Source organism: Cavia porcellus, unplaced genomic scaffold, assembly GCF_034190915.1.
Source record: "Cavia porcellus strain 051 isolate PalLab524CR breed Dunkin Hartley unplaced genomic scaffold, mCavPor4.1 scaffold_5, whole genome shotgun sequence".
Lineage (NCBI taxonomy): Eukaryota > Metazoa > Chordata > Mammalia > Rodentia > Caviidae > Cavia > Cavia porcellus.
The window spans coordinates 20,537,349-20,549,420 of NW_026947488.1; the positions used below are offsets into that span (position 1 = coordinate 20,537,349).

At 35.6% G+C, this 12,072-nt stretch overlaps 1 protein-coding gene across 1 annotated transcript in view; it reads right to left on the reverse strand.

Moving 5' to 3' along the window:
• The window catches only part of Top1 (DNA topoisomerase I), an 86,096-nt gene that overhangs the window by 52,369 nt on the left and 21,655 nt on the right, over nt 1-12,072 (reverse strand). The window contains exon 3 of the mRNA XM_003467756.5: nt 5,936-6,038. Within this exon, the coding sequence (XP_003467804.2) occupies nt 5,936-6,038 (103 nt within the window). The remainder of the gene's footprint in view (nt 1-5,935; nt 6,039-12,072) is intronic.

Here is a 12,072-nt window from a genome sequence, read left to right on the forward strand (position 1 = left end):
TCTGGTTTAACTGTCGAGTCAGGGCTAGATTTAGTCATTTGTAAAGAGAAACTCCATCCAGACTTTTGGCAAACAGTCCATTATTTTCTTGAGTATTTGACTATAAATAAAAATATTAAAATTCACAAAAATGTGCCAAAATACGCCCAAACTTGCATATGCTATAATCTTGGAAAAGTATGGTTTAGAAGAGGTTTAAAAAAACTATTGTACATTTCTGGAACAGTTTACAAAGACCTCTTCCCATGATAACCCTTGGAAGTATTTATTCATACAAACATGAAACAGCTGAGTTGAGATGGAGGTTAGGGTTAACTTAGCCAAGATCACATGAGACCTAAGTGGATGGAAAAGGATGAGCACTGCTCCCAGATAGAAGCTATTAAATTATTGTGGATGTCTCACGATAACTAACAAAAATCAGATCCTTTATTTTTAAAAACAGATGACTGTGGTAAAATAAGACAGGGCCAAATTTATGTCTAAGTTTAGTGGAGCTTATCTGTAACCCCAGCTACTCGACAGACAAGAGGATGGAGGATCAAAGCTAGCGTGGGGAATTTAGCAAGACCTGTCTCAAAACAAAAAAGTCTGGGATTTAGCTGGTTCAATCCTCAGTACCAGAAGAGGGAAAAACGTTTTACATTTTAAATATAAACTTATTTTTATAGTCTTTGGAAAAATTTATAGTAATATGGAAATCAGCATTTCTTCATCTTCCCTGTAAAATTGTATCTCTCAGCACCTCAGACGAGGTTCTTTATGGTCAAAAGTTACTTCTTCTTTATTTATTTTTTTCAAATTTCCTACCAGCAATAAACATGGTGGGTAGGATACAAATAAATTGTTTTACTGCTACATATACTATATACACAAATGATTTGAAAGCAAGGATTAAACATATACTTAAACATCAATGTTCATAATAGCATTATCCACAGCAGCCAAAAGATGGAAACAACTTAAGTACTGGTCACTAGATAGATGTTTTAAATGTTTCGTACAATGGGTATTATTCAATCATTTAAAAAAGAACTGAATACTGACATGTGAAAACACAGATAAACCTTGAAAACATAATTTTAAGGGAAAAAGGCCCAGTAAAAAAAAGGGTAAATATTCTGATTCCACTTCACAAAGTACCTAGAATAGTCAATTTCATAGAGATGGAGAGTAGAATAAACAACAGGCTGAGGTTAGTGGATTTGTTCAAAGATTGGGAATAATGAAAAGTTTTAGAGAGTGGTGATGGCTGCATACGGGTGTACTCAATGCCTTTCATAACAGCAAATTTTATGTCACCTACGTTTTACTACAAATACACAAAAAATTATTTGAAAAACTGGGTCAGTCAATGGGAACTAATAACTATCCCATGGACACTGAGCATATATGAGAAAGAGAGAACTGGTGTATCCACAAGTCGTCTACTCACTGACTCATTAACAAAGACTAGTGAGTACCAATCATCTGCTAAGCTCTAATGATGTAAAATAAATATAAAACTACTCCCACTCTAGGTCCTGTTAAGTCCCATGGGATTAAAAGAAAAAAAAAAATTACAATACCAACACAACTTGTTAATTACTATGAAAGAGATATATTCATGGTTCCAGAGTTTTATAAAAGAGGCACTTAATATGAAGAGATAGTCAGAAAGCATACTTGAATTAAAATCAAGCCCAAACTATTGCAAGGAGGCAAGAGAAAATTACAGAACCAGCCACAGCATGTTTTAAGGCCTACTATAGAACATGCTGTGTTTGAGAAACTAAAAGGAAGTTTATATGTAAGACTAGAGATAGAATGTAAGAGGGAGCAAAGGGCAAGAGAGGTAGCAGAATAAGACAGTCAAAGACTATTAGAGTATTATATATACATGAGAAGAAGATAAGATGGCAGGAAAAATGGAAAAGGATGAAGGCATGAAAGCCAAGGGAAGGCAGATTTAAGAAGGGGTAGGCCTAGATTATAATTTATCTTTCCATCTGTTCACTGTGCACCTGAATACATAGTCTAGTCTTGTTGAGTAAGTCTATACAGGTCAATTAGATCAAGTTAGTTGATCTTGTTCAAGCCTTCATTTCCTTAATAGTTTTCTGTCTACTTGCCCTAAAAATTAAGAGGTAAAGTCTTTGATTATAATTATGAATGCCTATTTCTCTTCACAGTTCTATTAAATCTTTATATACCTGAAGTTCTGATACTAGTCAATATAAACATAATCATTACATCCTCCTTATTAATTAGTCCCTTTCTACTAAGTAAGTTTTTTATCTATGGCACTATTCTTTGTTCTCCAATCTACTTTTGTAGCAGTACACATTTTGTGAAGAAATATCTTCTCTAGAGAAAATTAACCTGGTTTTTAATGATTCATTAAAAAACTTATTCACTAGAAATATACCAAAGTTTTTAAGGATTCATAAAAAGAAAACATTTAGTAATTTTCATTTTAACTAGTCCACAGATTGTAGGACAAGCAAACAGTTTTAATGAAACTTAGGATGCGACAAATGAACTTTACCCTCCCTGCTAACAAAACTAAGGCCACTACAGGAATGCCATACCCCTTTCTTACTAACCAGTATATGGAAAGCGCAAATTGCTATTCAAATGAGTAGGTTTAGCCACTTAACTCCTACATCAAAAAATGGGACAAAAGGAACAATAAAGAAATCTTTCTGGGGCTTAGATCCAGTAAGGAGCACTGCTAAGTTTCATGTATACTGGGTGAAAGCTACCAAATTTCTTTCCAGGAAAATCTCTTATATTCAACCATTTGCGCAAGATTTCAGGGGTGCAAAGATCATGGAAACCCTAGTTAAGAATTTTTTAAATTTTTTATTTTTGAGAGAATAAAACCAAACAAAACAGAATAAAGCCAGTCAAAACCAAACAGTGAAAGTGATTCAGGACTTCAAAAGAAGGTAATAGGAAATCAACAATGGCTGCCATAATACTTCTTGTTATCTTCAAAATAGCTACCCATACCATCAGATCTAATAAAATCAAATTAAACAGAACAGAATAAAATCAATCAAAACAAAACAACGAAAGTGACATAGGACTTCAAAACAAAATAAGAAACCAACAATGGCTACCATAATATATCATGTTATCTTCAAAATAGCTACCCATGCCATCAGATATAATAAAACCAAACCAAACCAATGAAAATGATACAGGACTTTAAAACAAAATGACAGGGAATTAACCATGACTACCACCTTCCCTTTTTAGACATTTCCTCCCCTTCCGCTTTCATGTCTATTGTACATTTTGGATCCCACTAACTCCTACAGTTTTTTATACTAGTGAGACAACATGATGTTCAGGTTTGAACCATTCCACCTACGAGCACTTCATAAGTTGCATTCATTTACCTACAAGAGCCTTTTGATTATCATTGTTTATAGCTATGGATATAAAATGCTATAAAATGCTATGGATACAAAATGCTATGGATATAAAATATCTTTCTTATCCACTCTGCAGTTGATGGGTAAGCTACTCTTACTTTTTGCTAGTTCCCTGTTGCATGAAGCATTGTTTTCTCTCCTGACTTTCAATCTATGAATTTCCTTTCGAGTTAATGTGTTTCTTGTATATCACATATTGATCTTATTTTTTTATTTACTCTGCCTGATTTCTTTTTATTGGTGAATCAAGGCCATCTTGCACTGATTTGTCTCTATCATGATTTCTTTCTGCCCTTGGCTCCCTATTTTTCCCCTCCATTCAACTCTCTGTCCTGCTCAGTGATCTCACTTTGCTGTTCTTCCTGGGTCATTTTTATCTCTCTCTAGAATATCCTTCAGTATTCTTTATTTAAAGGATTGACTTGGTGTTCATGAATTCTTTTAGTTGTTCTTTGTCATTAAGTATCTTATTTCTCCATTAATTCTAAAAAATAGTTTTGCAGGTTACATCAATCTTGGTTGTTGGTTTTCTTTCAGGACTTGAAGTACTTTACTCCAGGCTCTTCTTAACTTGGTTTGTGTTAAGAAGTTTGTCATGGTTCTGATGGGTTTTCCTTTATAAGTGATGTTTCTTTTCTCTAAGCCTTTAATATGCTGTCTTGGTGGTGAGTATCTTGGATCTCAATTATCATATGTCTGGGTGTAGATTTATCTTGGTTATGGCTAGTTGGGAGTTCCACATGGCTTATTTATCTGTATGTCAACTCCTATTCTCATGCTGGGGAAGTTGTTATTACTTCTGTAAACAGTTTCCTTAAGTCATTTGTGTTGATAGGTTTCATTGAAACCTATCATTCTTATTTTTCTTTGTATCGTCTTGTAGCTGTTGAATTATTTTTTCCCGTTTCTTGTTATTTTTAAGAGATCTTTCCTTTCACAATCACTAGCTGCCATTCTGTCCTCAAGATCTGAAAGTCTTCAGTTTCTTTCAAGCAGTTTTGTCAGTTTTTAATGGAGTTTTTAATTTCTTGGGTATCTCTTTGAGTCTGTTTCATGCATTCCAATTCTTCATATTGTTCATTCAAGGTTTCCCTTATTCTCCGATGCTCTTCTTTTTTAAAATCTATGTCTTTTTTAGATATGCTCAGCAACCCTTTTATTATGTTTATCATTTCTTCTTTTACCTGAGATATTATTTCTGATCCTATTTCTTTTACAGCTTCATCAAGTAATTTCTTTACTTTAGTGGCATCCCAGAAATTTCAGGTGTGCAATTCCTGCTTTTTTCCATGTCCATGTCTCCTGGACTTGTTCTGTTTGAGTTAGAGGCCAGAGATCACCTTTTGCTCCTTCGTCTTGATACTTTCCTGAGTTCCTCCAGATGATTGGGTTATGGGGTCTCAGGTGCTTCCCACATTGGCTACCCATCTACAGTGCAGGGAAACAGGTCAGGTGCCTGGGTCTCTTGTAACGCAGGTTCCCTAGAAGGCAGTGAGGTGCAGGGTGGGCTTCTCCAGACACTCATGGCTTCTCCAAGGCACGGCTGGCTGGTTCTCCTGGCTCACACTGGTAACCAGGAGAGACGCAATGGCAGCCAGTGTGCATATGGGGACTAGGCTAGCTGCTTTTCCCCACACGTGCTGGCTACCCACAGGAAGAATCTTAATGGTGGCTAGAATGCATGTAGGGGCTGGGCTTCCCTAGTTAAGAATTTTTAATGTACATCCTTTTGTGTGTGTGTGAGACAGGGTCTCACTATGCAACTCAGGCTTGTCTTGGACTCACTAGGTAGCCTTGATTGGCCTTGAACTCATTGATTGGCCTTGAACTCATGGCTATCTTCCTGCCTCAGCCTCCCAAGTGCTCGGATTATAGGTATGGAGCACTGCATCTGGTTTATATACCCTTTTAAAACACCAAAAGAAAGAAGGGGGTGGGGCAAATGAAAATCAGATCTCTAATCTAACTCACTTTTTAATCAAGGCACACTCCATTAAATGTCACGCCATCATGTATTACACTGAATCCATAGTTAAAGTTAAAAAGTATGTATTTTTGTCCCTAGCACCATAAAAACAAAATCAAAAAATGATATATTTTTAATGAAGTATATATTGAAAGAAGTCACATACTTGATTTTGTATACCTTGATCTGAGTAATTCTTTACAGTTCTATTAAGTCTTTGTATATCTGAAGCTCTGATACTAGTCTATATAAACATAATCATTTAGTCCTCCTGATCAGTCCCTTTCTAACCTTACAAAATGTTTTTTTTTTTAAATCCATGGTAATATTCTTTGTTCTCCAATCTACTTTTGTATACTGATTTTAACAATGGCATCCCAAATCAGGCCTGAAGAATTATCAAAGCCAGCCTCTTAGCAATTCTAGGATCAAATACAATCTCTGTGTATTTTGTACTGCCCATGCTATTAACTATAGCTGAAGTTAATGTCTATTCTGGGAAGCCGAGATGGCCAACCCACTGCTGAGTGATGAGACTGACCCTTACCTGTTGCTATGCTTGGACTTTTCCCGGTCCTTTTCCTTGTCCTTCTTGTGCTCTTTGTGCCGGTGTTCTCGATCTTTGTGTTTATCTTTATGTTTATGAGAATCTGCAACCATAAGCGATAAGTCAGTTAAGAAAGTCATAAGCTACCCACCTACCATCACAAGCTGGTCAACAGGCTCAGAATTCAAATGGCACAGTGGCCACAAAAAGCACATTCCTCTAGAAGTGGAGATTTTACAAGGAAGCCCAGACAAGGTATTCTATTACCTTGTCTGTAAAACCAAGACTATATTACTATTACTAACATATGGTAGGATGTGGGAAGGAGAGCCAATTCTACTATGAAAGGACATAGGTTTGGCATTCTTCCTAAATCTTACTATTAAGCCTAACTGGTAAGTGATACAAAAGGACAATCCTGAACACTGATTCTAAAGATTAGATGGTCATCTACATAACTTCTGGAAAAGTCCAAGCCTCAAGAAATATTTTTAAATGAATTTTAATACATCTCAAAAACACTGTAGCGGGGCTGAGGATTTAGCTCAGCGGCATAAGCGCCTGCCTTGCAAGCAGGCAGTTGTGAGCTCGATCCCCGGTACCGATAAAAAAGGAAAAAGACCAACAAAACAAAACAAAACACTGTAGTAAATCTGACATATACACAGGTATAATCTCCACTACAAATAAGATTTTGAGGTAGATAGCCCAGAAAGTTCAATCCATATCTCTTACCCTTTAGCCCAAAACAAGCACTGATGTGACAACACTATGGTTTAGATTTATAAGTTTCATAAAAACAAAATCAATCTACAACCTACTTTTTAGTTTCTAATTTCTTTCACACAAGATGTTGTTTTGCTTTATTTTGACAGATTCTTATCACACAGGCCAGGCTGGTCTCAAAATCAAGGCAACCTCTCTGCCTCAGCGTACCAAGTACTAGAATTACAGGTGTGCACCACCATGCCCAGCTCATCTACCATGTTTTCGACATTCACCCATGCTACATGTCATGGGATGTAACTAGTTTGTCCCTTTTTAAAATTTTTTGGTGACTAAGGATTAAATCCAGGGCCTCTCAAAAGCTAGACAACCACTCTAACATGGACCTACTTCCCTCACTTCCATTTTAGTGCTATGTAGTATTTTACTGTATGGATATACTATAATTTATCCATTCACCTATTAATAGATATTTGTTTCCAGACACTGGCTACTATAATAAATCTGTCATGAACATTCATATGTCAGTCTTTCTAAAGACATTTTCACTTTTTTTGATATATATTTAGGAGCAAATTTACAAGATCATACAATACAATTAAGTTTAACTTAGTAAGAAACTACTAAACTATATTTCAAAGTGATGCTACCATCAAAAATTCACTGGAGTTCTAGTTGCTGCAAATTCTCAATAAAATCAGTTAGCTAGCCTAGTGGATTTTATAGTTCATGTTTTTCTGATGATGACTTGTAATGACCTTCATCTTCTCATGTGACACTCAAAACCTTTAGTCAAGGACATGTTCAAATCTATTAAAATTTTTGTCTCATTGTTGAATTGTAAAAGTTCTTTGTACATTCCCAATTGCAATTTTTTTTTTTTTTTTTTTTTTTTTTTTGCTGTTGTTGTTAGCTTTACTACATATATTGGAAATATTTTCTTATCAGCTACTGGCTTGCCTTTTTAAAATTTCATAATAGTGTCTTTCAAAAAGGAGTATTCAACTTTAGTGCAATTTACTTCTTCCTTTTTACAGTATGTTTTGTGCTCAAAGAAAGTTTTGCCTACCCAAAGTCACATAGATTTCCTCTTATTTTTTGTAGTTTTACAGAGATAAGGGTCAGGGTTCATTTTTTTATCTATAGAGCTGTCTAGTTGTTCTGGCACCCATGAAGAAAGGAATCTTGGTTTCTTTACTGGAAATCAAGTGACCATGTATTCATGTCTAATTCTAGAGTATATTCTACTCTTACACAAACACACTATCTTGACCTCTGTAGCCTCACAATACTTAATTTTACATCTTATGGTTCATGAACATGGTGTATAGCTCTACACCTCTATAGATGCCTCTCCAACTTTAATGTGTATTAAAACAACCACCAAAGTTGTTCACTAGTCAGGTGACCCTGATTGGCAAACACGGATAAAATGGAAATGCCAGTATGTATATACAACATAGGTCATGTTTTCATGACAAAATATGTCATGAAAGGCATATTTTCTTTTTGGCTCTCTCTGTTTTGAGAAGTCAGCTGCCACATAGAAAGACTCATAGTGAGGCACTGATGACTTTTACTTTCATAACCAAACCATTTTGGAGGTAGATTCTCCAGCCTCAATAAAACCAGGTAACTGCAGCCCTAGCTAACAAGCTGATAGTAATCTTCTTTTCTTGGTCTTCACGCTCAAACCCAAGGTCTTTATACTAAGCTATATCCCCAGACCTTTTAATTTTTAATTTGACATATGGTCTTGTCAAGTCTTAAATTGCCCAGGCTGGGAAAGAACTTGTAATCTTCCTGCCTCACCTTCCCTAACTGCTGAGAATTCAGGGGTGTGTGTGTGTGTGTGCCACCACATCTGGCTGACAGCAATCTTACAAAAAAACCTCAAGCCACCATCAGATAACTAAACTGCTCCTGGATTCCTGATTCACAAGAATTATGTGAGAAAGTTAGTGTTCATTGTTTTAAGCTACTAAACACTGAAGTGACATGTTTCATAGTAGTATATTATAATATGTAGGCACTATGTGTATTGAGTCCACTCCCAACACTAAAGAAGTCATATTTGCCATAAGCTACTAAACATTCTCTCTGCTAGGCCCTGGACAAAGAGAAATTTCCATTCCATAGAGACAGAAAAAATTAAACACACACAGTTATCAGAAGAAGGACTTGAATCCAATCTTCCATGTAATACAGAAACCCTCCAACTTCAAAGTCTTAAAGACTATAATCTTAAAAGGCTGAATCAATCAACAAGGCTGATGACCTCTGCTTACTTAACAGTAATATAGCCTACGACATCTGCCTCAAACCATACTAATGACAATATATGCAACAGCACTACAACCTGAAATAAAGTATGTGTCACTTTATAGACCAAATTCAACAAAGTAACTTCAAAACTTCAAGATCTGTTATTATAATAAGTTGAAGATGGCAGGCATAATATTAAAAAAGAACAGTACCACCAAACAACCTGTATAATTTAATAAATATAACATGTACAAAAAGACATCAAAACATCTTGCAGACAGACATCAAAACAGTGAAAGAAGTGACCTCTGAGTGATATATTCATGACTTTTTGTGCATATATTTCATCCCCCTACAATGAGTCACTTTTATCAGAAAAATGAGTAATTCTAAATAGATTTCAGATAACTAGAATGTCAACTTGTTTTCAAAACATACAAAATTTCAAAATTAACTTTTTTAATTAAAAAAAATATTTCAATATTGGTGACTAAATCCAGGACCTTTTACACTGAGTTACATCCCAGACCTTTTTTTGAGACTGGGTCTTGCCAAGTACCATAGGCTGGGCTCAAACTGGTGATCCGTCTGCCTCTCAGAGGGCTGAGATTATAAGCAGACACCAACAAGCACAGCCTGAAGTAACTTTAAAGCCAATTGTCCAACTCTTTCAAAGCAACTGCTATCTAAATATACAAAACCAAAATATCTAGTGAGAAACATGGGGCTATAGTTGAAAAATCTTACTAATACAGGACATAGGTAAAAGAGCTACACTCCTTGTGCCCTTTATTTAAAGTTGCTAAATGTCTAGCATATGCCCAAACTGTGCTATCTGTACTGTGACAAGGTATGAAAAAGTATAATAAGAGTCTTTAGTTGTGTTACTGTTGCTGCTTTGATGTCCTAAATCAACTCACCTTTACCTTTCCTCATTGTTTTGATCCAAAGAGTTAGAAGTTGCATGGTGCCAGATCCAATGAATAAAGACATGCTCTGAGGTTTTTATGAGCCTGCCTTTTTGTGGGATGGCATTCAGGATCAGTATCTGCCTCATTTCTGATCATGTCTCGTGAAGTCATGAAAGAGGACTTCTAGAGCTGTTTCCGAAAGTGGAAATAACAATGGGATAAGGTGTCTAAAGCAAAAGGAGAGTACGGGGGAGGCAGGGCAAATGGCAATGTGTGTTTTACTACAATTGTTTCTTTAAAATTTAAGCATTCACCATATATCTTGATCATCCCTTATAAATGGCAACTTCTTGTAGCTGTGTCCAACCTATGGTCTACCTGCCTACCTTGAGTGAAGATGAACAGCCTTGGGCTGCATATAAAATATACAATATAATTAATCTATGTAAATAAAGTTTCCCTAGGAAAGCAGATTTGGGTTAGCACAAAAACAGAACTGCCCACAAACAGAATGGGGTGTCTCCTAAACATGAAAAAAAGGCTAACCAACTGAAGAAACTACAAAGAGGACTCATACACTGATAGGTAAACTGATAGGTTAAATAATCTCCAAATATGAATTCTAAAACACTCCTGAGTGATGACTAGAATTTGTTTTCAAATATCTGGGGAAAAGAGGATTTTAAAGATACAGGTATGGATAAAACACAATTGGCAAAAACTTGTTCTTAAAGTTGGATGATAGATGAATACAAGGGAGTTCACTACACCAAGTGTTTGTGTGAATTCTTGAAACTTTTCACAATAAAATCTCTAAGTTTCTTCTCTTCCAATTCTTTATTTTTAGCATTACATAAGAGTAACAGCAAGAAGACTATCTAGTTTCAGAGTGGATTTATACGAAGGAACAGTAAGAGATAAAGTTTAATAGATAAAATTAAGCCAGAATCAGGGTGCCGTACTCAAGCATGACAAGGAGCCACTTCAAGCAGAAAAGGAACAAGAAACATTTAAAACTAGTTGAAAGATACTGTATATAGAAGTATAAAGGTAAAATAGCTAAAAGCTTTTAAGCAACCTAGAAAATTGTGACTAAAAAGGAGGAAAATGTAAATGTACATGTGTCCAGCAAAATTAAAGTAGAACCCAGCCCTAGGAAGTCAGTGCTGTGTAATGAATAAAGAGTCAAAGAATACTCAGTCTTTTTCTAGTCACTGTTCAAAACAATGAGCCTTGGCAAGAACAGCAAAGTGTGTAGAATAAAAATGAAGCAAAGGAAAAAGACTGGAAAAAAAATGCGCCTAACTGAAGTCATACTGTATTTAAGGTAACAGTGGGACATCAGGCTGAAAAGTCTGGTCGGAAGAGGTGTAATAAATGAAAAAAGTAAAGCAAATTAGGGTACAATAATTTATCTCTCATGGTGAAAACATTTGTAGAGAACATATTAGTAGACTTGAGGAGAAAAGTAAGTGCACATCTTTTTCCCTTAACTGGAATTTAAGAGTAGATACTGTTAACACGTTTTAGAGAAAGGATGCCGTCACTTCAATCATCTGTTAAATGCAGAACGAACTGTGTTGAATTTGACTAACAGATAAGGAACAAAATGAAAGATATAAACCACTGTATATTAAATCACCAGAAAATCTTATTCACTATGAATCTGGGTCACCTAATGGTTCCTGATAACAACTGTTTTGGACTCCTAGTACTTAAATCTATAGATAAAAATACGATAAAGAGGGGCCAGGGATTTAGCTCAGCGGCATAAGCACCTGCCTTGCAAGCAGGCATTCGTGAGTTCGATCCCTGTTACTGATAAAAAAGAAAAAGACAAAAAAAAAAACAAAAAAAAAAACGATAAAGATTGTGGAACTAAAGTTACCTTTAAAACTCAGAATACTTACAATATCCAACAACTTATACTAGAATTACCTGGAGTTAACTCCATAAGGACAGAGTAGTAAATGAATAAAGAGAACAGAGATCAACATGTTTTTGTTATTCAAAATATTTCTCAGGATTAGAAAGCTTTCAAATAAAGAAACTACCAAATAGGGGCTGGGGGTTTAGCTCAGCGGCATAAGCACCTGCCTTGCAAGCAGGCGGTCGTGAGTTCGATCCCCGGTACCGATAAAAATGAAAGACAAAAAAAAAAAAAAAAAAAAGAAACTACCAAATGACAAAAGGAGAATGCCTCTTCTCACTGTTAAGAATAGTTATAGTTAGCAC